This window comes from Actinia tenebrosa, unplaced genomic scaffold, assembly GCF_029948245.1.
Source record: "Actinia tenebrosa isolate PJP-AT-01 unplaced genomic scaffold, QUT_ActTen_1.0 PGA_scaffold10__47_contigs__length_13832649, whole genome shotgun sequence".
In the NCBI taxonomy this organism is placed as follows: domain Eukaryota; kingdom Metazoa; phylum Cnidaria; class Anthozoa; order Actiniaria; family Actiniidae; genus Actinia; species Actinia tenebrosa.
This window is the reverse complement of record NW_028292570.1, coordinates 4,595,560-4,620,546: the sequence shown is the minus strand read 5'-3', so window position 1 is coordinate 4,620,546 and position 24,987 is coordinate 4,595,560. Positions and strand designations below refer to the sequence as shown.

At 34.0% G+C, this 24,987-nt stretch overlaps 1 protein-coding gene and 1 long non-coding RNA gene across 3 annotated transcripts in view; one reads left to right on the top strand and one right to left on the bottom strand.

Annotated features, from left to right (window-relative positions):
• The window catches only part of LOC116306574 (serine/threonine-protein kinase BRSK2), a 38,138-nt gene extending 15,675 nt beyond the window's left edge, over nt 1–22,463 (bottom strand). The window contains exons 1-13 of one of the 2 annotated variants that reach the window (XM_089026580.1): nt 22,218–22,463; nt 22,021–22,115; nt 5,663–5,748; nt 4,669–4,747; nt 4,055–4,116; nt 3,873–3,957; nt 3,309–3,343; nt 3,117–3,150; nt 1,989–2,057; nt 1,833–1,880; nt 1,422–1,520; nt 743–777; nt 106–154 (exon numbers count right to left, since the gene is read on the bottom strand). In XM_089026580.1, the coding sequence (XP_088882706.1) occupies nt 106–154; nt 743–777; nt 1,422–1,520; nt 1,833–1,880; nt 1,989–2,057; nt 3,117–3,150; nt 3,309–3,343; nt 3,873–3,957; nt 4,055–4,116; nt 4,669–4,747; nt 5,663–5,748; nt 22,021–22,115; nt 22,218–22,290 (849 nt within the window). In that variant the 5' untranslated portion in view covers nt 22,291–22,463. The remainder of the gene's footprint in view (nt 1–105; nt 155–742; nt 778–1,421; nt 1,521–1,832; nt 1,881–1,988; nt 2,058–3,116; nt 3,151–3,308; nt 3,344–3,872; nt 3,958–4,054; nt 4,117–4,668; nt 4,748–5,662; nt 5,749–22,020; nt 22,116–22,217) is intronic. The other variant, XM_089026579.1, reaches the window with a different exon arrangement.
• On the top strand, nt 13,957–20,077 carry LOC116306575 (uncharacterized). The gene is made up of 3 exons (XR_016119200.1): nt 13,957–14,023; nt 18,815–18,971; nt 19,125–20,077. It is a non-coding gene; the product is annotated as an uncharacterized LOC116306575 (long non-coding RNA).
• Nucleotides 22,464–24,987: the final 2,524 nt, after the last annotated feature.

The window sequence follows — 24,987 nt, the reverse complement described above, 5'->3', positions numbered from 1 at the left end:
GAGAGGAGTAGAGAAGTAGAGCTGCTTCAGCCATCATACCATTATTGAAGAAATAGCAAACGCATATTACGATAAACTGTAAAATCAGTTGCATAGTGAACTTACTCTCACAATGTCTATTATTTCTGGGTCAGGAGGGAGTTCTTCTTTATAACTGGAAAATAAAAGTATGCAAGAATTTCTACAAGAGTCAGAAACACTGTTAGCATATTACGTAGATCTGAAAAAAAAGGTAACTTCTGCAGAGGGAAAAAACTGAGAACCCATCTACAGTACAGCAAATCCCTTGAAGCATGGGAGAAAGTGTAGCTAGCAACTTTTACCCAAGGGGCATTAACATGTGATCTGCTACTTAACGAAGGAGACAGGTAGCCCATTAATCTGGGAAACACGGCTTTACCACAGGCAGCCCATTCATGTGGATAACAAAACAATACCAAAGATAGCCCATAAATCTAGTGAACACAGAAATACTAAAGGTAGCCCGTCAATTTGGGTAACCCAAATTTACCAAAGGCAGCCCATCAATCTGGGAAACACAACCTTACCACAGGTAGCCCATCAATCTGGGTTACACTACTTTAACACGCAAATTACGTACATCACAGCCACCCTATCAACTTGAGAAAAGTTTTTAACCTAGTGGCTTGAGCAGCAAAAATGAAGTATAATAGTCGGCAAACAATTTCAAGCATTGCAAATTTTAGATAGAAATACAATTTGGCTTGCACAGTTTGATTACCTTGCTAAGAATGGATGCCTTTTAACATGCTGTAACTAAAAGCGTTAAAGAAAAAAATATTATTAGAAACAGTAGAGAGCAGTCAATTTCTCTTAATGTTGACTTAGTCAACTAAGAGTCAGGGTAAACAGTTGATGGGTCACCCTGTTGAAATCAGTTTTGGACTGCGCCCGTCTCTTCGTTTGGTCCACTGACGTTCCAAGAAACTTTCTTTGATTAACGGCAACAATGATTGTCGCAAGACCAAAGAAATGAAGCTTATTCACCTATTGGGCACTCTTAGTCCCAACGGGATTACTGAACACTTTGCTTTTAACTAATCCACTCTTTTGTCTTTGGATTGTTTCTCTTTCATTTCATGATTGATTGCCTTGTTCTCATCATTTTCTTTTGTCTTATTCTCAGTATATAAACACTCCTTTCTACCACCTCTTTCTCTCTTACTCCGACGAAGGACTAGCGTCCGAAATTTTCACGGTGTATAATTTACCTTTTCATCATTACTGCTTCATTAGAAACACCGACGCAGCTCACACTAGTTTTTTGCTAGTTATCTCTTCATTCCAAGAAACTAATAACTATTGGGAACCATATGAAATGGTTGCGGTATAAAATGGCAAACACCACACCCAAGGTAAATATAAGTCTGTCTATATATTGTCAATAGTATCATACTTACAGTGTATCTCTTATCTTTATCTACTTGTATCATCCCTCTTAACAATTCTTGCAGGTCAGATGGGACGAATGATGGAATACTGAATACACCTCTCTTTACCTGTGATGGATGAAAGCAATGAACATCAAAATTGCCTTTTTCTGGTACTACAATTCTTTGCAATCCTGAGTCCAGGAATTGAACTCAAGACCAAAGATGTGAGAATAGGCCTGGTACATCGTACTAGTGTATACTGGCGCCATTGATCGAAAATCTTTTCGCAAAAAATTGGAGAAAATGAATCCCCGACCTTGATAAGATTTAGACCCATGACAATAACACCTGAGGGGTTGCTGAGTCTATGTTTATTTCACTCAATAATGAAATATAAAGGTTACAAAAATGATCATACATTTCAGATTAGCTTCATACCTTCTCAAGCAAACCTTTTAAGTTATCATCATCAAAAGGAAGAGCTCCCTAAGAACAAGAGAAAAGAATGTCTGCTTATTTCCAGTTTTCCTTTTTGGTTTTGGTCATATAACTGTGACAACAAATGTAAAAGAAGAAAAATCATATTAAACATACCACAAGTAGGGCATATAAAATTACTCCAACACTCCATGTGTCTGCTTTCTTGCCATCATATTTTTCACCCTGTGAAAAAAAGATCGATATGTCATGATCAGAATGCATAATCACACATATTATGCTTTATGGTAATAAAATTTCAAATTCAAATTATCTAAAGCATAAACACCGAATCGTAAACACCTAGGGTTTTTTTAATTGGGCTATCATTTCCCAAACAAGTTTTTCTACCTTTTTTAAACCCTCAAAAATGAAGCATTGACTTAATACATACACCATAATAAATAAAATAAATCTTATTCCAATGGACAAAAAAGGCTCAAGAGATGATTTACAGTAAAAATTTTGAAACAGTAATGATGAAAAGGTAAATCATACACCGTGAAAAGATGAAAAAACTTACTGACGTTTCGGACGCTAGTCCTTCGTCTTTTACTCCGACGAAGGACTAGCATCCAAAACGTCAGTAAGTTTTTTCATCTTTTCACGGTTTATGATTTACCTTTTCATCATTACTGTTTCATTAGAAACACCGACGCAGCTCACACTAGTTTTTAGCTAGTAATGATGAAAAGGTAAATTATACACCGTGAAAAGATGAAAAAACTTACTGACGTTTCGGACGCTAATCCTTCGTCGGAGTAAAAGAGGGACTTCTCTCTCTTTTACTCCGACGAAGGACTAGCGTCCGAAACGTCAGTAAGTTTTTTCATCTTTTCACGGTGTATAATTTACCTTTTCATCATTACTGTTTCATTAGAAACACCGACGCAGCTCACACTAGTTTTTAGCTAGTTATATCTAGTCTTTAGCTAGTTATATCTAAAAATTTTGAGTGAGACAAACATATATATTCAAGTGCTCATGGTTTGAGTGTCCTCACTCTAATAATACAACATCATAACAAGTTACTGCAATTCTCATTATTCTGCAAACTCAGACATTTAAGCGGCTTGTTTTGAATATATATATATTTATATTGCCGTCAATCAAAACTAATCAGTCAGTACCTCTAATATTTTTGACTGGCAGCAGTGAAAAGCAAAAACCCAACAGTCAGATCATAACTATTGAGTTAGCAGAATAAATTATTGAGAATTGCAGTAAGTGTCATGATTAACTCACCCGTATAACTTCAGGACAAGCATAATGAGGTGACCTAAGTAGGATATTAAAAACAAAACAACATCAGGGGTGTATAAACAAACAACTGCAAATCTATTGGTCCTTGCTTGATTAAATGTTAACTGCTTCCCAGTGATCAAGACATTTAATAAATTAATAATTTATAGATATATTTTAAATAGTTTTGCCTACCCACAGCTCGTCTCCAGCATGGCATTATCACCAGCCTGCGAAAAGCACATCAAGCAAACAGCCATTAATCAATATTCAATGCATTAATTGCAACAATAGCCCTTTTCGGCATGTGTCATTCCCTAGAGTATCATTTTTTTGTTTACTGGTTGTGCTCAAAAAATACAAAAATACTGACTTTCTGCCAATTTGCCATTGGAAAATGTGTTATATTCTACACGAAACCAAGGCTAACCCTTCAGGAGCAACTGTAGAGAATTCAAAACTTCATTCTTCAGGAATTCAGGATCTCATCATTTGGGCAGTGTGTGTGTGGGGGGGGGGGGGAGGGTGTCACATACTGTCATACTTACCACCTTAAAATCTCTTGAATTTGAATATTGATAAATTTTGATATGCTTTTCTTTTTATTATTGTTTTTTCCTTGTAATTGTACGGAGAGGGAATATCAATTGGGACGAAAGTTCCGTTTTCTTCGCCAGTCACAAAATTTGTATGTCTCAAGTTTTATAAAATGTATATGTTTATATTGTGACAAATAAACTAAACTAAACTATACAGTACCTGCAGTGATGCCATTCCAAAGTCTGCTACTTTAATATTCATTCTTCTGTCCAATAATAAATTTTCTGGTTTTAAATCTCTATGACTGAAAAGTAATAGCAATAGACTTATAAGATCATGTTGTATTTCATTGTTTAAAAAAATAGCAAACCAACATCTCAAAGGGAAATGTCTTCACTCACCAAATACAATGCTTGTGACAGAAGTCGACAGCAGAAACTATCTGTGCAAAAAATCTTCTAGACTGCAACCAAAATGAAAATGTACTGATGGCCAGGTTTGTATAGGTAATCAGACGATCTCAAGTACGATTCGAAATTTATAGGTACAAATGATGTTTTGAAAGTTTTGAAAGCCTTTAGGCAAGTCCAATTTGAGAAGCTTTCAAAACACCACGAGTATCTATGATTTCAAATTCTAAATTGTACGAGAAGATTGTGCGATTTTTTGTTTATAATACACTTGACAAAATTGAGCAGAAATTAGGACTCTTGGAGCTTGGGTGTAACGTAATCTTATTGTCAAGAGAATGACATGTGGTCTAAAATGGAAAGGCATCATACTCAAGATACGGAGGTCTATTCTTTGTTTGCACGTTACGTCATTGCAGCCATGTTGGTGCCATTTAACAAAAGATTTCTCATTAGCATCCATTGTTAACTGTACCACAATGGCCGCCATGTTTTTGTCTTTTAACTCTCTTGGGAATGCTTGCAATCCATCAATTAGAGACAGATAGAGTAACATTGCAGTATCTAGAGAAATGGTTGATATCTAACATATTGTTATTGAATACCTCAGCTATGGGTAGTCGTCCTCTTCTGACCAAATAATCAAATAATTCTCCTCCAGAAACGTGCTCAAGAATAAGAAATCTGTAGGAAAAATCAATTGATTTGAACACGAGTTTAAAATTATCATCACAACACAGGTAGCCCACTAATCCAGGTAAGAATAATTATTTGAGATGTTGAAAGAAAATGGCCATAGCCAACAACTACTGTTATTGACACAGGCATCCCAACTATCTGGGGGAAAATAGAAAACACAGGGAGCCCAACCATCAGGGTAAGCTTTAAAATACCATACCATAGGCCTTTGGTCTAGCTAGCTTTGGTACAAACATCTTTAGTTCATCATGTGTTATGTGGTGATTTTTGTACCCAAGCTAGACCAGAATGCACCTTGTTCACAAAATTAGGAAAATTTCAGTTTGCAGGCAGCTCAAAAAATAATCAAGAAATTGAACATTGAACAGTTTGATTTGTCAAGGTCAGAGGGAAGCAATTTTAGGAAAATGCCTACATTTTTGCTCTGCCTGATCTCGTGTCCGCCTGCTATACTTTTGACAGTGAATATCATATCTCAAAATTAAATTGAATCGATCAAATTCAATTCACCTTTTTGGCGCTAGCTTGGATCGTGTTACTGCCACCAAAAAGTTGAGACATTGTTCTCGGATTCCCATACAAATTCACTGACTTTATAGAGAAAATTTAGGTACAGAATTCTTTAGTTAGCTCTCTTAAGAGCAGTAAGAAAAGCTTCAATCAAGCTAGAAAAATCTTCACTTGTATTTAGAGAACTAACTAAACGAACCAAGTAAATAGTTAATTTAAAGTCAGTACATTTGTACGAAAATTCAAGAATGTCCGAACTTTTTGGTGACTGTAACACGATCTAAAACAATTTATACTGTGTGACGGCTAGCGCCGAAAAAGTGCATTGATTCATCCATCATACTGTACATTAATTAATGCAGCTATGATTAAATAATAAAGAGCACTTACAAATGTTTTTTGTTTTCATAAACGTCATACAATCCAAGCACATGGGGATGTTCTATTAGCTTCATGATTGCAATTTCTCTCTCAACCTGCAATAGATAAGCAAAAAATATTTAATAGGAACACAGCTCAGGGGTGCTTTCCATTTAACAAGAAAAACCAGAAATTTTGGTTGGAAACACAAATAGTATGCATCATTTTAATTGGAAAGTTCTAGAAAACCTAGCCTTACAGTTGAGGTAATCCAATTTTCCCCAATCTTTTCTGTTCTTTTAGTAAACGGATACTGCATCAATCAACGTTTTTTTTGCATTGGGTCAACTCAATCACATGTTATCCATGTGATCATGCTAGCTTGACCTTAAATTCGGCCAACAATCACTTGCATTACGATATTCACTATCGCTAGCCTCTGGCAACAATGCGCTAAATACTAGATTTTTTTTTTCCCCGCCCTCCCTCCCTCCCTATTGTTATTATAGGTAAGTATTCCACTGATCAGAATGTCAGTGTGACATACCATTTGTCAGATTTTAAATCAAGAGTCTGAGTTTGGAGAATGCTCCAATTCTGAGGCAAACTTTTTTGGCTTAAACTACTACAATCTTGTTCTATTATTTCAAAACCCTGTGAGGGCTCTCCAGCAACTTCATAATATTCTCAACCTATTATTTCAAAACTTAATGAAAACCCTGCTCTAAAGCAATCGTGTTACATCAATGAAAGGAAAAAAATGACTTCATCGTCCAAAACATCTACACAATCTCCACGTCTGTTTTGACTGTTCTCTGTTTAGCGTAGCTTAGCTTTAATTACCCTTAATAAGGAGCAGTGATAGTCTGAGAGGGTAAAGTGCGAACCTTTGAGTTCTATATATATTCCTATACCTTTGGTTTATTAATTATTAATTAAATTAATAGATTGATTTTTTGAGCAGCTGTACCTGGAAATATGTAGCAAGCTTAAAATACTCATTAATAATTCATAAGCTTATGGTCCGATTGGAGCCACCATACATGTCACTTGCATGGACCTTTATACCCGATAAAGTCCTCTTCATTAGTATTCAAGTGATTTTATATAAAGACACATGTGGTCTTTAGATCACTCGAATACTATGATGATGACTTCATCAGGAATGAAGTATGCATCCAAGTTTAGATGAAGACTTAGAGCCTCATCAAGGTCATAGTCAACCCTAAAAATCTTTGACCAACATGCCTGTCTTTGCCTTGGCATGCAATATCCAACGTGTGGGAGCTTCTATTGAATCTGGTTGCGCATGCCAGTGACTTCAAATCTCTATTGAAGCATAAAAATCCATGTTCGTGATGTGTATGGTGGCTCCAGTTGAACCAAAATCTTATAAATTGTTCATGAGTGTTTTAAGCAGTTCAAAAAACTCGTAGATCGTGTTTTATCATGTATAATAGCAGTTGGCTACGCCTTTGTGCTTTTATACCTGATAAAACACTCTTACTCCTTTTTTAAACACTACTTAAAAGCTCTATGGTCCGAATGTTTGTACAACAATAATTTTCAAAACCACCAGATAGACTGTCTTTTACCAAAAAAACAATTTTCTTTCTTATCTCATGTTTAATATTTTATTACTCCTAAAACTTTTGAATTAGATTTACCAAAAAAAGCTCTACACAAACCTATTAAACAAATCTACCTTCCCCTCCCCCCATAAAAAAACTGATACTCACAACAAAAAAATTCAAATGGAAAAAGGGAGTCAAAACATACCAAAATGTCTCTAACACCGCTGGATACACCTTGTATACTGAAATGTAATAAGGGCTAGCAAGGAACAGAGAGTGGCAATTATCGAATTCTGAAAAAAGTCTTGTCGCATCAAATCAGGCCAATATCTTAGAGGTTTTTGAGGATTTCTTAGGGGTTTTCCCTTGGGTTGTTTTGATCTCTTTTCTTAAACATAACTAAAAATATAAAAAAAACAGCTGTCAAAGAAATAAGACCTAGCAAGGAACACAGAGTGGCAGATATCAAATTCTAAAAAAAATTCTTTTGTCACATGTACTGGATTAAGCCAATATTTTTGAGGTTTTCTTAGGGGTTTTCCCTTGGGTTGTTTCGATCCCTTTCCCAAAACATTACTAAAAATTAAAAAACAGCTGTTAAAGGAATAAGACCTTGCAAGGAACAAAGTGGCAAATATCAAATTCTAAAAAAAGCCAGATTAAGCCAATATCTTAGAGATAAAAAGGTAAATTATGCACTGTGGAGAAATGAAAAAACTGACGTTTCAGACGCTAGTCCTTCGTCGGAGTAATAATAATAATAATAATAGTTTATTTATCCACATAACGCCTAGGAGCATTTCACATACTCGTTTAAAATGCGCACGTGCACTAATCTATTAAGAAATAACCTAAATTAAAGTGATATAAAATATAATATATATATGTATATATGCAATAAATATAAAATATGAAATGATAAATATCTATTTACAATGGGAAGTTAATAAAGGAAATAAGAAATATATATATATATATATATATATATCCAATATATGATAAATAAAAATTTATCTAACGATATATAAAAGGTATGAAGTCTAATTTACGTATATTCTTAAAGCTATTTACGTTAACAGCATTTCTCGCATTAGATGGTAAATTGTTCCAAAGATGACTAGCTATGGATACAAAAGAATTAAGACGCCATTTACTGTTAAATGAATATTGCTCAAGTTTAGTACCAGAGCCTCTTAAATTATACTTAACTGTACGAAATTTGAAAAATAAATTTGAGTAAAGGAGAAAGAGGTGACACTGATGCAGCTTACACTAGTTTTTAGCTATTTATCTCTTCCAATATCTTAGAGGTTTTTGAGGTTTTCTTAGGGGTTTTCCCTTGGGTTGTTTTGATCCCTTTTCCAAAACATTATCTAAAATAAAAAAAAAAACAGCTGTTACATAGAAACAAAATGAATGCAGAAAATGATTGATTCTATATTCCAACAATTCTGTTCAATTTTCCAAAACATAATTAAAAAAAAACAAAAAAAAAAAACCCCAGCTGTTAAATAGAAACACAACAAACGCAAAAAATGATTGATTTTATATTCCAACGATTCTGTTATTTACTTTTTGTATTTCATGGGTTAATTACACTTAATGATATTGGTGGAAATTAAGAAGGAAATTTTGACATAGGAACAAAGAAACAAGAGACACTAAGTCTGGCAACTCCAATGAAAAAATCTTCTTACTAAATACATCATTCTTATAACATGTATAATACAAATAAGAGTAGGAAGCTGTAGAATCCTCTGGAACCTTTCTTAAATTTGTATTAATAGGACAATAATAGGGCAACTGTCAAAATGGTGGCCTCAAATTTCGTATATTGAGTTAAAATAAAAAGCCTATATAAGCGGTATAGAGCACCTTTACTGTAACCCTACCAAAGGCTGTAAGTTAATTGGTTTCTACTGTCATGCCGTCATCCTCTCTTTAAATACATGTAAAGATCATTATATTTCTCTCAGAGGGGCAGGGCTGTAACCAGGGGGAAGCACAGGGTGCACTTGCACCCCCCCCCCCCCCCATAAAAGCTTAAGGTCTGCTCATCTATCTCCATTTGCTTTAAAATTGGTGTATTTTACGGGTTTTTGAAAACCACTATGACTATGTGAAAAACATGACAGTTGGTAATAAAAAGCGGCTACTAAAAACTGGTCAATGGTCCAATTTTATTTGATGCGCACCCTCACTGTAAAAGTTCTGGTTACGGCCCTCAGGGAAACTGGACAACCAGGAGAAAAACCACAGAAATCCAACAAACTCTACTCACATGTGATGCAAAGCCTATAGGAATCAAACCCAAGACCTCAGAAGTAAAAGTAACATCAGGGTTCGTGCTGAGGTAACCACTTAAAATTCAAGGACTATTCAAGGAGTATACAAGGACCCAAAAATGAATTTTCAAGGAGTATGTTCAGCTAACTATGCCAAGGTTTTAAACGGTGGTTGCACATAACCAACTTTCAGATTTTCCAATCTTTCTGACTAGATCTTTTTCAGAACCATGCAAGTACAGATCAAAGCAAAAATTTGAATTTTCAAGGAGTTTCGCTAAAATCGTCAAATTCAAGAGCTTTTCAAGTGCCCTTGAAAACATGAATTAAATTGAAGGAGTTTTCAAGGAGTTTAAGGAGTAGCATGAACCCTGAACATGCACTACTGTTACACTACCCATTAGTGGCCATCAAATATGTCCGTTACCATAAAGTATTGGACCTTAAAGATTTGAAAAATCCCTGATGGCTATGTCAACTGGAAGTGTTAATAATTTCAATAGTCTTTAGGGTTTTGAACCTTTACAGTCTGTCTTCCCTGTGGATGAGTTGACTTTACTAACAACGTGGTGAATGAAATCTCAAATGAACAAAACCCAAAAGAGAAATTATTTACGCTTTCTGTTGACGTGGCCGTTGTAGATTTTTGAAATTCTTGAGTATTCTAATAACCCTATAACAAGTACTAATGAAGTAGCTTAACTGCCTTTAAGTTCTCAAGATGACTCCTCATGGCAAATGAGGAAAAGATTACCTTGAAAAGAAATAATTTAACATATCACAGGAGATCTATTAATATATTATAATGATTGTAAAACTTTAATTTAACAAGAAATTAATTTAGGTCCGAGTAGCTTGGAATTTAATATGGTCTCTGTACAGTAGGGTACTACATGTATAACAAATGCCCAAAAGTTATTTTATTTTATTCATTTATTCATTTTGTTTTTCAATTGAGGGCAGTGACATATCAACCCCTTCCATAATTCAGTCTTTAAGATAACTTACTGATCATAAGCATTAAAAATATCTTAAATATAGTTTATTATCAGGGTTCGTGCTACACCTCTGACACAAAATTCAAGGCATTTTTAAGGACTTTTTAAGGCCAAAATTATGATTATCAAGGATCAATTTTGCTTGTGAATTTCTTCTTAACAATGCATAATAAATACAATAAATTATTTTCAGGCTCCATATCATCGACTTAAAAAAATGGAAAATAGCATATAAGTTAACAACCTTATTCACGTAAGTAATAAATGGATTTTCAACAAAAATTAGGTTAGAGTAGGTGATCATGATAAATAAGCAACCGTTGCATTTTCAAGGCGTATTCCAGGAGTATCCAGCAACTTAGCTATTTTCAAGGGCTTTTCAAGCGCACTTAAAATGGGTTTTGAATTCCAGGACTTCTTATAAAGATTTCAAGGATTTCAAGGCGTAGCACAAACCCTGTATTATACTGTAGAACTTAGAAGACTAAATCTGACTCTCTGTCTGTTCTCTTCAATCTTGAACAACAACAAAAACTATGTTAAAGATTGGAATAATGTTTCTTTGAGCTATTCCGAAATTGCATTTAGAATTCATGATTCATCATAATAATTAAATTAAAGTTATATCTAACTTGTGAAATTTACGATTTTTAAACAGATGTTTCGGTCTAAACAAAGGCTTTCATCAGTGTAACTTCTTCAAGCTTGTTCAGATCTTTAATAATTATTCAATCATAAAAAATTTAACACCTTAATAACTAGTATGTTATATTCAAATCAAAGACAGAATATATATATCATTTTTTTTACATGGATGTTTATAGTTTTGAATCAGTTAGTAACGGTCTCATTGAAATGCTGTAAAGATTACTAAAGAAAATAGAGCCGGTCTGTCTGGATCATGTTGTGTTAGAACCACATGGTGCTTATCGTACAGTAATAACATCCTTAGCAACATACATGGATCACAAGAAATCTTAATATAAGCAGCAAGCTGGTAATAACGAACTATGAGATAACTATAAGAAAAAATATTAAACTTTAGCTGTTGCATCGCAGATTGGTACAATCACAACAGAGCTAGGATCCAGCTACACCTGTAGCTGAAAGCCCAAAGATCGAATTGGAATTTAGAAGTTGATTGTTAAGGAGGGAGGAAAACCAAAGAACCAGGAGAAAAACCCTTGAAGCACGGAGAGAACCAACAAACAACTCTACTCTTATACAACACTGAGATCGGCAGAACTTAAACCTGGGTTGCATTGGAGAGAGGTGGCACATTAGCAGTGGCTGCCACCCATGCTTCCAATTGTAAGGAAAAATGGCAGCTTAAATTAATGATAAGACTGAATACATTTTCTATTATAGAAGTGCAATGGAAAACCAAAACTACCTGCCCAACAAATTTGTCCACAGCAAATTTACTATTGCTGATACTATCATTATTATTATTATCATCATCAATCAAATAAATTGTTAGAGTAAATAATAAACTAAATGAAAACAATCTAGATAGTATTTTATTGAGGATAAATGTCTTTTAATAATGAAATAATAATAAATGCAATTTAGTAGTGGGGAGGGAAGTGGTGAATTCATATCAGGGAAAAACTGTGAGTTTCTGTGTTCTGAGAGTCAGCTGTGCCCTGACTTAGATCAGCCCAGAGGTTGCTTCAGGGTTTGATCTGTGAGTTAGCCATGCCCTGACTTAGATCAGCCAAGAGGTTACTTCAGGGTTTGATCTGTGAGTTAGCCATGCCCTGACTTAGATCAGCCCAGAGGTTGTTTCAGGATTGGATCTGTGAGTTAGCCATGCCCCCACTTAGATCAGCCCAGAGGTTGCTTCAGGGTTTGATCTGTGAGTTAGCCATGCCCCGACTTAGATCAGCCAAGAGGTTGTTTCAGGATTGGATCTGTGAGTTAGCCATGCCCTGACTTAGATCAGTCCAGAGGTTGTTTCAGGATTGGATCTGTGAGTTAGCCATGCCCCGACTTAGATCAGCCAAGAGGTTGTTTCAGGATTGGATCTGTGAGTTAGCCATGCCCTGACTTAGATCAGTCCAGAGGTTGTTTCAGGATTGGATCTGTGAGTTAGCCATGCCCTGACTTAGATCAGCCAAGAGGTTGTTTCAGGATTGGATCTGTGAGTTAGCCATGCCCCGACTTAGATCAGCCAAGAGGTTGTTTCAGGATTGGATCTGTGAGTTAGCCATGCCCTGACTTAGATCAGTCCAGAGGTTGTTTCAGGATTGGATCTGTGAGTTAGCCATGCCCTGACTTAGATACAATACAATACAATACAATAACTTTATTTATACTTGAATTACAAGATAGCAAGTACATGCTAATATCTCCAAGTTATAAATAACCTAAACTAAAAATTAAAATTACATGATGCTAATATAAAAATATGGATGTAAACAATGAAATAAATATATGTATATATGTAAAATAAAATTAAAATAGAATTATCCTCTACAAAAGGTACAACAGTCAATATCAAATTTGACTTTGGAAATTTCCGATTTAAATTTACTTAATTCGTGCAACAATCTCATGTTGTTTGGAAGAGAATTCCATAACTTACTACCCTGATAAGCCAAGGAATGAAGACCATAACTAGTGGTGTTTACTCTAGGTACTATAAGAATGTTATCACCCCGTAAATTAATGCTACAATTACGTAGTGTAAATAACTTAGAAATATATTCAGGAACCAGTCCTGTGCAGAGCCTTAAATACTAATATTAAAATATTGTGCATTCTCCTATTATACAAAGTAGGATGATTAATACGCAACAATAATTCCTCATATGTGCTTTTATGATCATTATAAATAAAACGCAAAGCGCGTTCATTAAGTTTTTCTAATTTGGTTGAATTACCTCTCCCGCAATGATGCCATACAATAGAACGATAATCTAAATGAGGTAAAAAATAGGCATTATATAATTTGACTTTGGCATCAGTATTAATTAGTTTCTTATGTCTTTGTAAGACTTGAATTTGCTTGCCAACCTTCCGTGCTATCTCTGTAATGTGTTTGCTGATCAGTCCAGAGGTTGTTTCAGGATTGGATCTGTGAGTTAGCCATGCCCTGACTTAGATCAGTCCAGAGGTTGTTTCAGGATTGGATCTGTGAGTTAGCCATGCCCTGACTTAGATCAGCCAAGAGGTTGTTTCAGGGTTCCATGTGAGTAAGCTATGCCCTGACTTTAATCAGCCCAGAGGTTGTTTCAGAGTTCAATTTGTTTTTTCTACTCTCTTTTATAATGTACCCGGTACATTAGTACATATGTTGAGGTTAACCACATGTAACCATTAGATATATAATCCATTAATCTCAACTCTGATTATCTCATCAAGGAACTGTGGTTTAATTCATTCAAATAACATTACATGCCAACATGATCACATTTTCACAGGTTTAATCAAAACAATCATGCATAATTTAGTGGCAATGAATTTGTTTGTGTCCCGATTCTCACATACAAGGATTTTAATCTAGATAAGCAGAGTCTATAAACTTGAAAGGTAAATCATCAAATCTGATCTAAATTGATGAAGTCAAATACAGAAATTTAATATGTTTCAAATGACAAAATAAATATAGTGATTCTTAGAATCTTGCATAAAAATTAATACAAGACGTGTAGCAATTTAGTTTCAAATTCTCTAATGCTCAGGTTTCAGGATATTCATGGCCCATTCAAGAGAAGGTTCTGGTGATAGTATTTTTTGATATATTGTAGTTGTCATCAAGTCCTTTATGTCACTACAACATTACAACAAAATATGTCTGTTTGACAAATTTTTGACTAATAATAAAATAAAGCCAAATGTAAGTAAATAATTTAGTGAGAAATCAAGGAACACTGAACAGTATTTTACAAATTTAAAAAGGGTATATTTTCAAGACAGTTTTACTTGAATGTGACACAAGATAAAGTAAAATGTGTTTGCATGGTTTTTAATGACTTTTCATGTTAGAAAACTCATTAATAATTCAAGAAGGAAACACAATAGAAAACATGACCATGAAGGAGGATTTATATCTAATATAGATTTGTCTTCATTCGCATAAACTTCAACTTGGATTTTCTCTATCAAACTTGGTTCATTTCGTAAAGTATTCTGTACAATATGAGAACGTACATCATGATTTTCTAAGCCGTTTAATAAACTCGCAGATCGTGTTTTATCGGGTCTAAAACCACTCGGCTGCGCCTTGTGTTTTATACCCGATAAAACACTCCTGCTCGTTTATTAAACATTACTTAATCTGTTGATTAAAAAAAAAAATTAAAGACCAAATACTCTTCCATGCTGGGTAATAATAATTATTTGCTGTGAGCACTATCACTCAGTGCTACAATTTTCAAACTATGTTTATAATACATAAACACAACACTCCCCCCAAAAGATAACTTAAAGTTAGAGGAGGAAAACCAGTTGAGATAAACCCTGGTGGCAGAATTTGAGAAAGAAAACAGCACATTAAATGAATGAGGTTCACTTCATTATTATTTATTATATATTTATTATTATTTTTCTGTTATACTTTCCATGCCTATATAAAAAATATAAAAAATTTAAATTTCTCCCAGCGAGTGTAATACTTTTGGAATTCATGAATCAAAGATTAATATGCTGAATATAGATATTCACTGACAATTTTTTACAAAAATATCAGAGTTTGTGTACGCTGGCTAGCTAGAAGGAAGAGTCAGAAATGACATAAAATAAAACAATATATTTTGTTTATAATGTATGCTACCGTTCTACAAAACCTTCATTTGGAAATAATTATGAGAAATATACTTTAGGGTTAGAAGTAGCTTTTGAGGACAAATTAGAAGGTAATTGAAAACCTTTTAAGGGTGATTTTAAGATTTCCTAACAATATATATGATTCCAATTCCTTTGCTACATTGGTCATCAGAGATCACAAATTGATTGTGATGGAAGTAATCTTAAAACTTGAATGACTCTATTAAGTGAATTCATGTCTTGCAGTTAAATTAGAGCAGCAAATAATCACTGAATATACACAACATGCAATCCTTGGATTTTCAAAACTGAAAATTGAAAAAACTGACAACTGAATATAATTTCAATTGTTTCTTGTCAGTAATCAGACAAAGAAATATTGTTATTGTCGTGGTGAACAGTGGTATTTGTTTAATGTTATGGCCCTATTAATAAATTATAACATTTTTAAAATATTGTTTTTGGAAAAAATCTGGTAATAGTCCATCCTCTTGGAGATGTATGGTACATTCCTGATCAATATTTTTAAACGCAGAACTCAAAATACCAATATACCATATTTATTCAATAGATTGTAATTGATGTATTTGTTTGGTACAACAGAATAATAAACAGTCCATAAAAAACTGATAATACCACAAGCAATTCCTGGCCAGCAATTATAAAATGCAGCAACATACATAACACCACAAGCAAAACGTTTTCCTGGTCAGAACTTAATATAATTTAATGAAGAACTCAAAAGACATGACAACTTTAATGGGTTATAACTGAGTCATTCATGTTGCTAGAGGCATTTGTTTGGTACTACAGCACTAGTAAAAATGTACAGCCGTATAAATACCACATGCAATAGCCCTATTTCATAGTGATGTCACATCAAAACAAACCATTGTTTTAACGCTAGGGATCATGGTCGCTGGAGGCGGATGGAATGACAACAACTAATCTTAAATCATAATGAAATTTGGTTTATGAGCTGTTGAAGGCAAGAACAACTAAATATTACTTACTAAATATCTCAAAAGAAGAGAATTAAGCTTAAATTTAGCCTAAACTTCTATCATTTTAGCCGATGCATGTAAACAAACTGTGACGTCATTATGAAATAGGGCAATTCCTGGACAGAAATCACAAAAGCTAAACTCCAAAAACAAGGACAATATAATCAATGGGTTATGACTAAGTCATTATGTTGATATTGGCTTTTTTGTACTATGGTTTGGCAGGTACCATTAATAATGTACAGTCCTGGAAAACATAATTTCTGGTCAGGATTAATTCTACAGTACATGTATACTCAGAACCGAAAAGGCAATGACGAGTAATCATGAATAATCAAATACATCTTAACGTCAGTCTTTTTCAGCACCAAGGTCCCATTTATATTAATAATGCCTTGGATATAAGTTTCATATTTATCAATTATTCACCAAAGGCAAAGTGATTATCGTTGGAATATAAATATCACCATAATCACTGAGCCTGAGGGTAATAATTGTTTTAGTATAATTTTAGACTTGAATTGAATATCAGAGAAAGGTCAAAATTCAGGATAAAAAAACCCTTTTATTGTTACTTCTGATCTGGAAAACTATAACAAATCTCATAATGACCTACTAGGTATAATTTCCAATCGTAATTATCGTCTCATAATCACTGGTCGCTGGACCAATCAAAGCTCAAGAAACTCTATATCTGAGTCTAAAATTATACTAAGATCTATTAATAATAGCAAATGATAATTATCAATATATTATCTACTGTATTAACTTCTTTGATATCCTATATTCAAAAAAGATTGTGACTATGATTTTAGATAGAGTTTGTGTTTGCTGCTGGTGGTATTACACCATTAATAATGTATAGAGTAGGTCTTTTCTTTTTTTTGATAGCTTCCTTTTAATTCGGAGAGGATTGAACCATAGAACTCTAGCTCAAAAGGCCAAGGTTAATAATGTACAGAGTAGGTCTTTCCTTTTTTTTTGATAGCTTCCTTTTAATTTGGAGAGGATTGAACCATAGAACTCTAGCTCGGAAGGCCAAGCACTAACCAACTGAGCTATGCCTGCTACTGAATCATCACTATATGATCATCACCAATATCATCATCATGACCATTGCGATCCCCACCACCAACATCACAAGCACTGTTTTATGATCATAAAAGAGTTGCTATGGCAACCATTAAAAACTTGAAATTAGTTTGCCCAAATCTAGATATAAATTAAGCATTCTTGCCTGTAGGCTATCTTTATCAAAATTACAATCTGCTGACAACTCTTACTCTAAATTAACACAGCAGACAATGAAATCTAATGTTCTAAGATGATTACAGTATCTGATATTCATTATTTCTTGATGAAAGTACTCATAACTCTACAAAATTGATAGGTGTTTTTATTTCCCAGAGAAATTGAAATATAGTTTTTATCATTAAAAAAAAAAAAATCATAAATTTATATCAATACCGTGAAACAACCTCTGGGCTGATCAAAGTCATGGCACAGCTACTGTAACCCACACTGAGAGTTAAGTGGAATTTACTTTAGTTTTTGTGATGAAAGAGAAAACTGGAGAACCTTGGGGGGAAAGCCCCTAATTTGAAATCTAAATTTAAAAACTCCCTTCTAGGATATATTTCAAATACATGTGAGAGACCTACTGCAACAAAAAACTCTTCTCACATGTGATACTATTGTAAGGGCAAGAATGGAACCAGAGACACAAGGTGTCTCTCCTTTGATTCAATAGATTTTTTCCAGGTTCTCTGGTTGTTCTCTCTGCAAAACATAACATACTTATAATTCCAATAGCGCAGCGCACTGATTCTAAAAATAGCTTAAAGATTCGGACAAACATTGCATTCTGTTTAAGCGCTACGAGGATTATACGAACCGATTTTATTATTTTTACTTAAAGTTACAATAATAACCCATGTAATCTAAGATCAACTGCGATTGGCTGTGAAAATTACTGCTGAAAGTAAACTCGTAAGTTTGTTTGTCCGAATTTCACCTTTGCCTTCGTTTTTATGATGTCACGGAGCTGCACTGCGCTATTTGATCTGTGAGTTAGCTGCGCCCTAAAAAAAACTATCATTTAGCACAGGGTTTATTAAAATTTGAAGGTTTGAAAATTTGATATCTATGCTTATTTTAATAAATGATTAATCTAAATTTCAATCAGTAAGCTAAGTTTGGCAAAACAGAATTCTTGGTTTTTTAATCATTCCCAAGGAAGTAATATAACAAAAGCCATGGCCTTCATCTTGAAAAATATAAAAGATTTTGTTTAAAAATCTTTTGCCAAATTCTTCCGGCATAGCGGCTATGACATTGTTCATAAACAAAGAATTCCCAAAGTTTTTTCAAGTTTCTTTGGACAAATAACACTGGAGTTCTGGAAATTTTATAAGCGTTTTGTCTTCTTCAGTACTTATCAATCTTATTTGTTAGTATATTCGTAATTGCTTTTGAAAACCCAGACAGTTTTTGAGGTTACAGAAACAAGTCATAAATATTGATTTACTAACTATAAGTGTTTGTGTTACAGGAATGTAATGTAGGTATACACAAAGGCCAAAGGGGACAACTGTTAACCATGTAATAATCAACTGGAGATGGATTGTTTTTGAAAGCCCAGGCAGTTTTTGAGGTTACAGAAACAAGTCATAATATTGATTTGCTAACTATAAGTGTTTGTGTTACAGGTATGTATGTACTGTAGGTATACACATAGTCCAAAGGGGACAACTGTTAACCATGTAATAATCGACTGGAGATGGATAGTTTTTGAAAGCCCAGACAGTTTTTGAGGTTACAGAAACAAGTCATATTACTAACTATAAGTGTTTGTGTTGCAGGAATGTAATGTAGGTATACACAGTCCAAAGGGGACAACAGTTAACCATGTAATCATCGAATGGAGATGGAATTCTTTGCTTAGAAAGAAAACAAGTCATTCAATATTAATGCACTCGGGTGCAAACATTCAGAAGTTTTGTTCTCACTTGCAAAAATATCAAAGTCACTAGCGATTGATGGCAGCGAATAACAAACGCTTCTTGATGTGGGCTGTGAACTTTTCAATCCATCTATTTGTGGACTGTTTATTCTTTCTTACTCAGTAATACAAAATTTCACTCGCATTTTGTGAATTTCAGTGAGTGTTAATTTTGTGCCCTAATGGTAGTTGAAGCCAGAGTAATTTATTAATTAATTTACTTTAGCATTCTCTAATCCCTGACCCTTAAATTATGATGAAACTGCTGTTAAAATGCAAGGGCATATCATTGAGCATCAGTCAAGCATATGAAATCTTTAAAGAATGATGGCTAACTTCTTAAATAAAAACTTTGTCCAAAAAATAATAAATAAAATCAGGAATTATTTTCCAGGAAATTGCCTATGCTAAGAGCATTACTTAAGCACTCTACATGCACTAAAGAAAATCCCAGCTTATCCTATCTTAGCTATAGGATTTCTTTATCTCTTTGAATAAGTTTAATACTTGTATCATCCTATTACACAGTTACAGTATATCTACTCTAGAACGAGATATCTATTGCAATTGATTTTTTCTCTTGATACTATTAGAGACAGCTATGTTACTTTGTAAGTATTATTGTGGTCGGTCAGCCCCACCATAACAAGAAAATAATATGTTCGTAGATATGTGCATTATTGAAATGGATAAATCATATTACATGTTCCCAGGATGTAGTAGCAACCATTCCACTCATGCTTGCAGCATTTAACCTGAAAAAAGCAATGGCTAGTCCTAACTGTTTAACTTATAAACATACAATTCCTTAAATCTCTTGGATAGTTACCTGTATTATTGTCTTACATAGTTATGTCTACTTTGGAACAAGAGACCTTTTGCTACCTATAAACATTTCCCTTAACAAAACAAAAACCAGCTACATTGAGAAACAAAAACTTGTTTGAAAAATTATCATAATAATGTCAACAAATGCTCTGCTTGAGTCATAATCTCTTCATATCAAAAATGTTAGTATATCAGTTGAGTACATGTGCACACTCAAAGTCATCTGACACATAATATCTAGAAAAATATTTCATATACAATACTTCAAAACAATGCCTAAATCTTATAATAATTACGATATTTTTTTACAATTTTGAAGTCAATATTTTTGACTCTAAGATTTTAAGAGTAATTTGTGTTAACATGACAGAAATTTGACAGCTTTTTCCTGCACTTCAGAACTTTCCATTTATAATAAAAACAAACACTTCAAATTCAACAATCTATAGTTGGAACAATTTGTATTATTTAGGACTAAAATTTCATGGTAAAATTTTGAGGGATAATTTCTCTAATTAAGATAGTGTAATAAGTTGTTTAGTTGCCTTGTTCTGTTGAAATGTTTAATAAAAACTCACATTGCATAAATAGGTACTTAAAATAAAAGTTACAAAAATGACTTGAATGTGTTATAGAGTGAAGTGTAAATAGGGAAGGATATTTATTGTTTGTTAATATATTCAAAATTTTAAGTTTGTGATTTCAGAGTTTCTTTGTATAAAATGAATGAATGTTATATAACATGCAATTATTTAAAATAAATACTTTTCTCTGTATTTTTTGGGGGTTGAATAAGGTTATAAAAGGAATATATTTCCATCAAATTGATAACATTTCAAATTTAAAATCTAATCCTTTTACTTAAAAATTGGAATCTTTCATATTTAAGTTATACTGGTAACATTCCCAAAATAAATAAAAAATATTTGCATATTGTGGTTATTTTTGTACCAAAAACAATTCAAACATCGGAATCTAAAAGGAAAATAAAACCATATTGAAACACGGCAGAAAACTGTCGTGGAATTTACATGTGATTTTTTTTCTTCCAAATCCCATTTTTTCCTGGACTCCGGAGTAATGTCCGTGAATGTTATTCTAATTTATATTGACATCTCATTGATTAAGAACTTGTTTGTACCAAACACGAAATAGAATATCCTCAAAAACAAAAAGAATTCTGCTTCAAATGATAAAAATCTATTTGGTGAGAATCTTTCAGTTCATCTGACAAAAATTGTTTAAAAATCGCGCTCCATTCTCAATGATCACTGATTTTTTTTGAGGACTTTCCCTTTCACTGCAGTTTACTATATATTTATTTACTCCAGCCCACTGGCAAAAACTCAATTCCTACAAGCCATCTCCCGTAGTTCAAATCTCCAGGGTTTCGATATAACAGTTTCGAAAAAATCACGTAAGGTTAAAGTAGGAAAATGGAGAAAATTGGAAAGAAATATCGCTTTAGAAGTTGTAGGGTCGTCCTGAAGAAGCAAAAAGCGCGCCATCAAAGCATTCTTTCCTCGGAAAGTTAAAGAATTTTCCCGAATCTTTATTCACTTGATCCTGTTCTTATAAATATTTGAATAGTCGAGAAAATCCTTTCAATGGGCCATGTTCTATGTCAGGTTTGCGAGGGATTTTCGATTCTTTTGTCATTTGTTGTGCCGAAGATTTATGAAGGTTGAATCGCTAACAACATCTGCCGTAATAAATCCTCGGACAAAAATAAAAATAAATTCCAATGATAGAGTTCAATTCTCTCCAATCGCTCTTCCACAGAATATATTTGAATTCAGGAAACTCATATTAAAAAAAACTAGATGCAAATTGTGTATTTACAAGGCTCAAATAGTTGGGCATTCATTTAGTTCTGCTAAGAAACATGTTTTCAAGCCAGCAAAGGCTGTGAATGACATTCTTCCTACCTTCAGGAGAACTGGTTCGCTCAGCTTCGTACGGTCTATTATCTTCACTGCGACTTTCTTCTTACTCTGACAATGAACCCCAAGCTTGACAACACCTGAAAGATTCCAAGAGAATCTTAAACAACGCAAAAAACAAGGCCAGAAAACCGAAGAAAAACATTTGAAGTCTCGATGCGTTGTGCGTCGAGTAAACGTACCAGTCTGACCTCGGCCCAACGTTTCCTGCAAAATAAAAGGCCCAACGGTCTTAATATCCAATTTGGACATCATGGACGATTGATAATTGAGTTGACACTACGGCTCTAGAAGTATGAAGCTTGTAAATGGGGCAAAAGTCTTGAAAAGCTCCTCCATTCTCGTCCACTTGCACAAATTTCTTTCTCAACTTTCAGAGTTGAGAACGAAACGCGCGGCACAAAGGTTTTATTTACCGGCAGCTGTCAATCAATCTATTGTTTTAATCTCGTCACTGATTGGTTCTCTAGATTTAAGAAACAAATATAAGTAAAGTTGAGCGATGAAAATACAACTGTATTATTTGAAATTTTTTTCTTCCCGAAACAATCTTTTATATTCACCCCTAGGCAAGCAATCAAGAATATTCATCGATCGTCGATCGCTTCACGAATAAATTCATAAGTCGGCCTCGGAATATCACGATAGACCAATTTACTCTAATAGTGACAGCGAACAAGATCAGAAATGGCTCCTTTTGACGAGAACACATTAATTTTTTTCCTCGAAGTGTCAGAAAAAGTCACTATTTACAAATCCTAAGGACGTTTCCCCTTCTTTAATCCCTAACAGCTGCCGCTGAGAGAAGGATTAATACAAAGTTCTACACAGTCATTACAATTTCCCGCCAAATGTTTTCGCGGGAATTCATCGACGATACGGCGTCAATGGACCTTGATTAGGGTTTAGGTAGATTAACATATTTTTTATTGGTTATAACTTGAATATTTGGCGTTTTATTGATGCTATTCATCCGAGTAACAAGATATTTTAGATCACAATGTGGGCTTCCTGTGGCGGACAGCTGGCAAACAGGCTCTGCTCGACGAACAGCTCGACGCGAGCTCGCTTTGCCAACCAAGTTATCCCGTCTAAAGAAAATTTATTTTCTTGTTTCCATGTGCTTCTTGTACAATCAAGGTAATAAAATAGGCGTCATTAAACCATTCTATCGTCATTTCCTTCGTTTTCAATTAAAAATTTCCCTGACGTTAATGGACACGAGTTTTTCTGTCCTACGAGAGCAGTTAAGATGAAAGCTTTACATGTGCCTGAAAGTGAAATAATTCAATTATTTTAGGCAAAGAGTAAACGGTTTCTTACAACAAGATGTCATATTTGCGTCAAGCGAGCGACGGCATGAAATTAATCCTTTTAACGTTTTCGCTTGTTTCGATTTATCAATAGCAATGGTCCTAAATGCTTCCTTTTATTATGCCTTTTCAATTTCCTATTTTCTTTTCGTTTATTTCGCTTATACTCCTGTGCTCGTGCCGATTTTTTGTTTTTTTTAGACTTCTACGTCATTTAATTTCTCTTATTTTTCTTCACTTAGTTTGATTTAGATGATTTTATATGTCTCTTCTAATCCCATTTCTTCACTTCCTTTCCTTTCGAATTCTTTCTCTTCTCTTTTCTTCCCGTCCTTTTTCCTGCTTATGTTCTTTTCTAATTCCTAATTCTCTTCCATGTCTTCTCTTCCATGTCTTCTCTTCTCTTCTCTTCTCTTCTCTTCTCTTCTCTTCTCTTCTCTTCTCTTTTAGCCTCCCCTTTGATAAGATGCTTTCTATCAATCATCCCATCACACATACGTCCACAATATGTATCATTATATAAAACCGAAAGACTCAAACTTGTAGCATAATTATATTGATTCCTCTCTGATGCGAAAGTCATTTTTCACCAGGAACGTAACCTAACCAGTCGATCCGAACCTTAAAAGGAATTGAAGTGATAATACGATAATTTTATAATTAATCAATTATTCATAGCACCAGGCAAGCTCCATGAGCACTAGGTGATCTCTAGAGACAAGCCAAAATTCAGATTAAACGAGTTACTATCAATAATATAATGGAAAGACAAAAACTAAAATCATGCTCATCACATCCGGAAGCTTAAGAAAATTAAGATGATAAGTTCAAATCTTGGGTTATTCAAATTGGAAATTGCATTTAATAAGACATCATAACAGTACTTTCATTAATTATCTATTCATAGACCAGCTATACTATCATTCAACTAGATAGAAACTAGATCTCAGTACCAAGGAATTCACTATTTCCAGAATTTAAAAAAATTTAAAAGCTAGAGCAAAATTTTCTCATGAAGTTGATTGACGGATGACGCGATTACGTGTGCGCGGCATGGCGGGCGTGGCGCGTTACATTTTGACATGCAACAAAGAAAGCCACGTGGTGGAAAGTTTCTTGACGCTTATCAAGAAATATCTGTTTACATATAGATGGTTATTGTAATCATTATCGCTATAGGAGATGACATGTTGGATGTCTGAGGTAGCTTGTGATAATTTCAGTCGGAAACGCCTAATTAAGAAATAAGACTGAGAGAAAAATTGGGAAATATTATATATTTTGTTCAAAATTTCACTTCCAATTTTATCGATACTCTGAACCAACCTACTAGTATGTGCTCATCAAAATCAGGGCACGTTGTCTTACTCCCAGATCGAACTGGAATTAAGCATGTTAGGTTTGAAGGGAGGAAAACTGTGGAGAAATGCCCTTAAATCAAGGGCGAGACCTGACAGAAAATCCAACGCTTGTAAACATATAGATAGGCTCTTTATATTATAAAATAGAGTTCGAGGTCAGAAGCTAAGAAAATCTTGATTGAAGGACCGACCTATAAATAAGGAGAACATGCTTCAAAGCGCATGAGCTGTTATACCCTGCGAACAGAGGCTCTTTTTTATCCAGCTAGGAAAAGAAA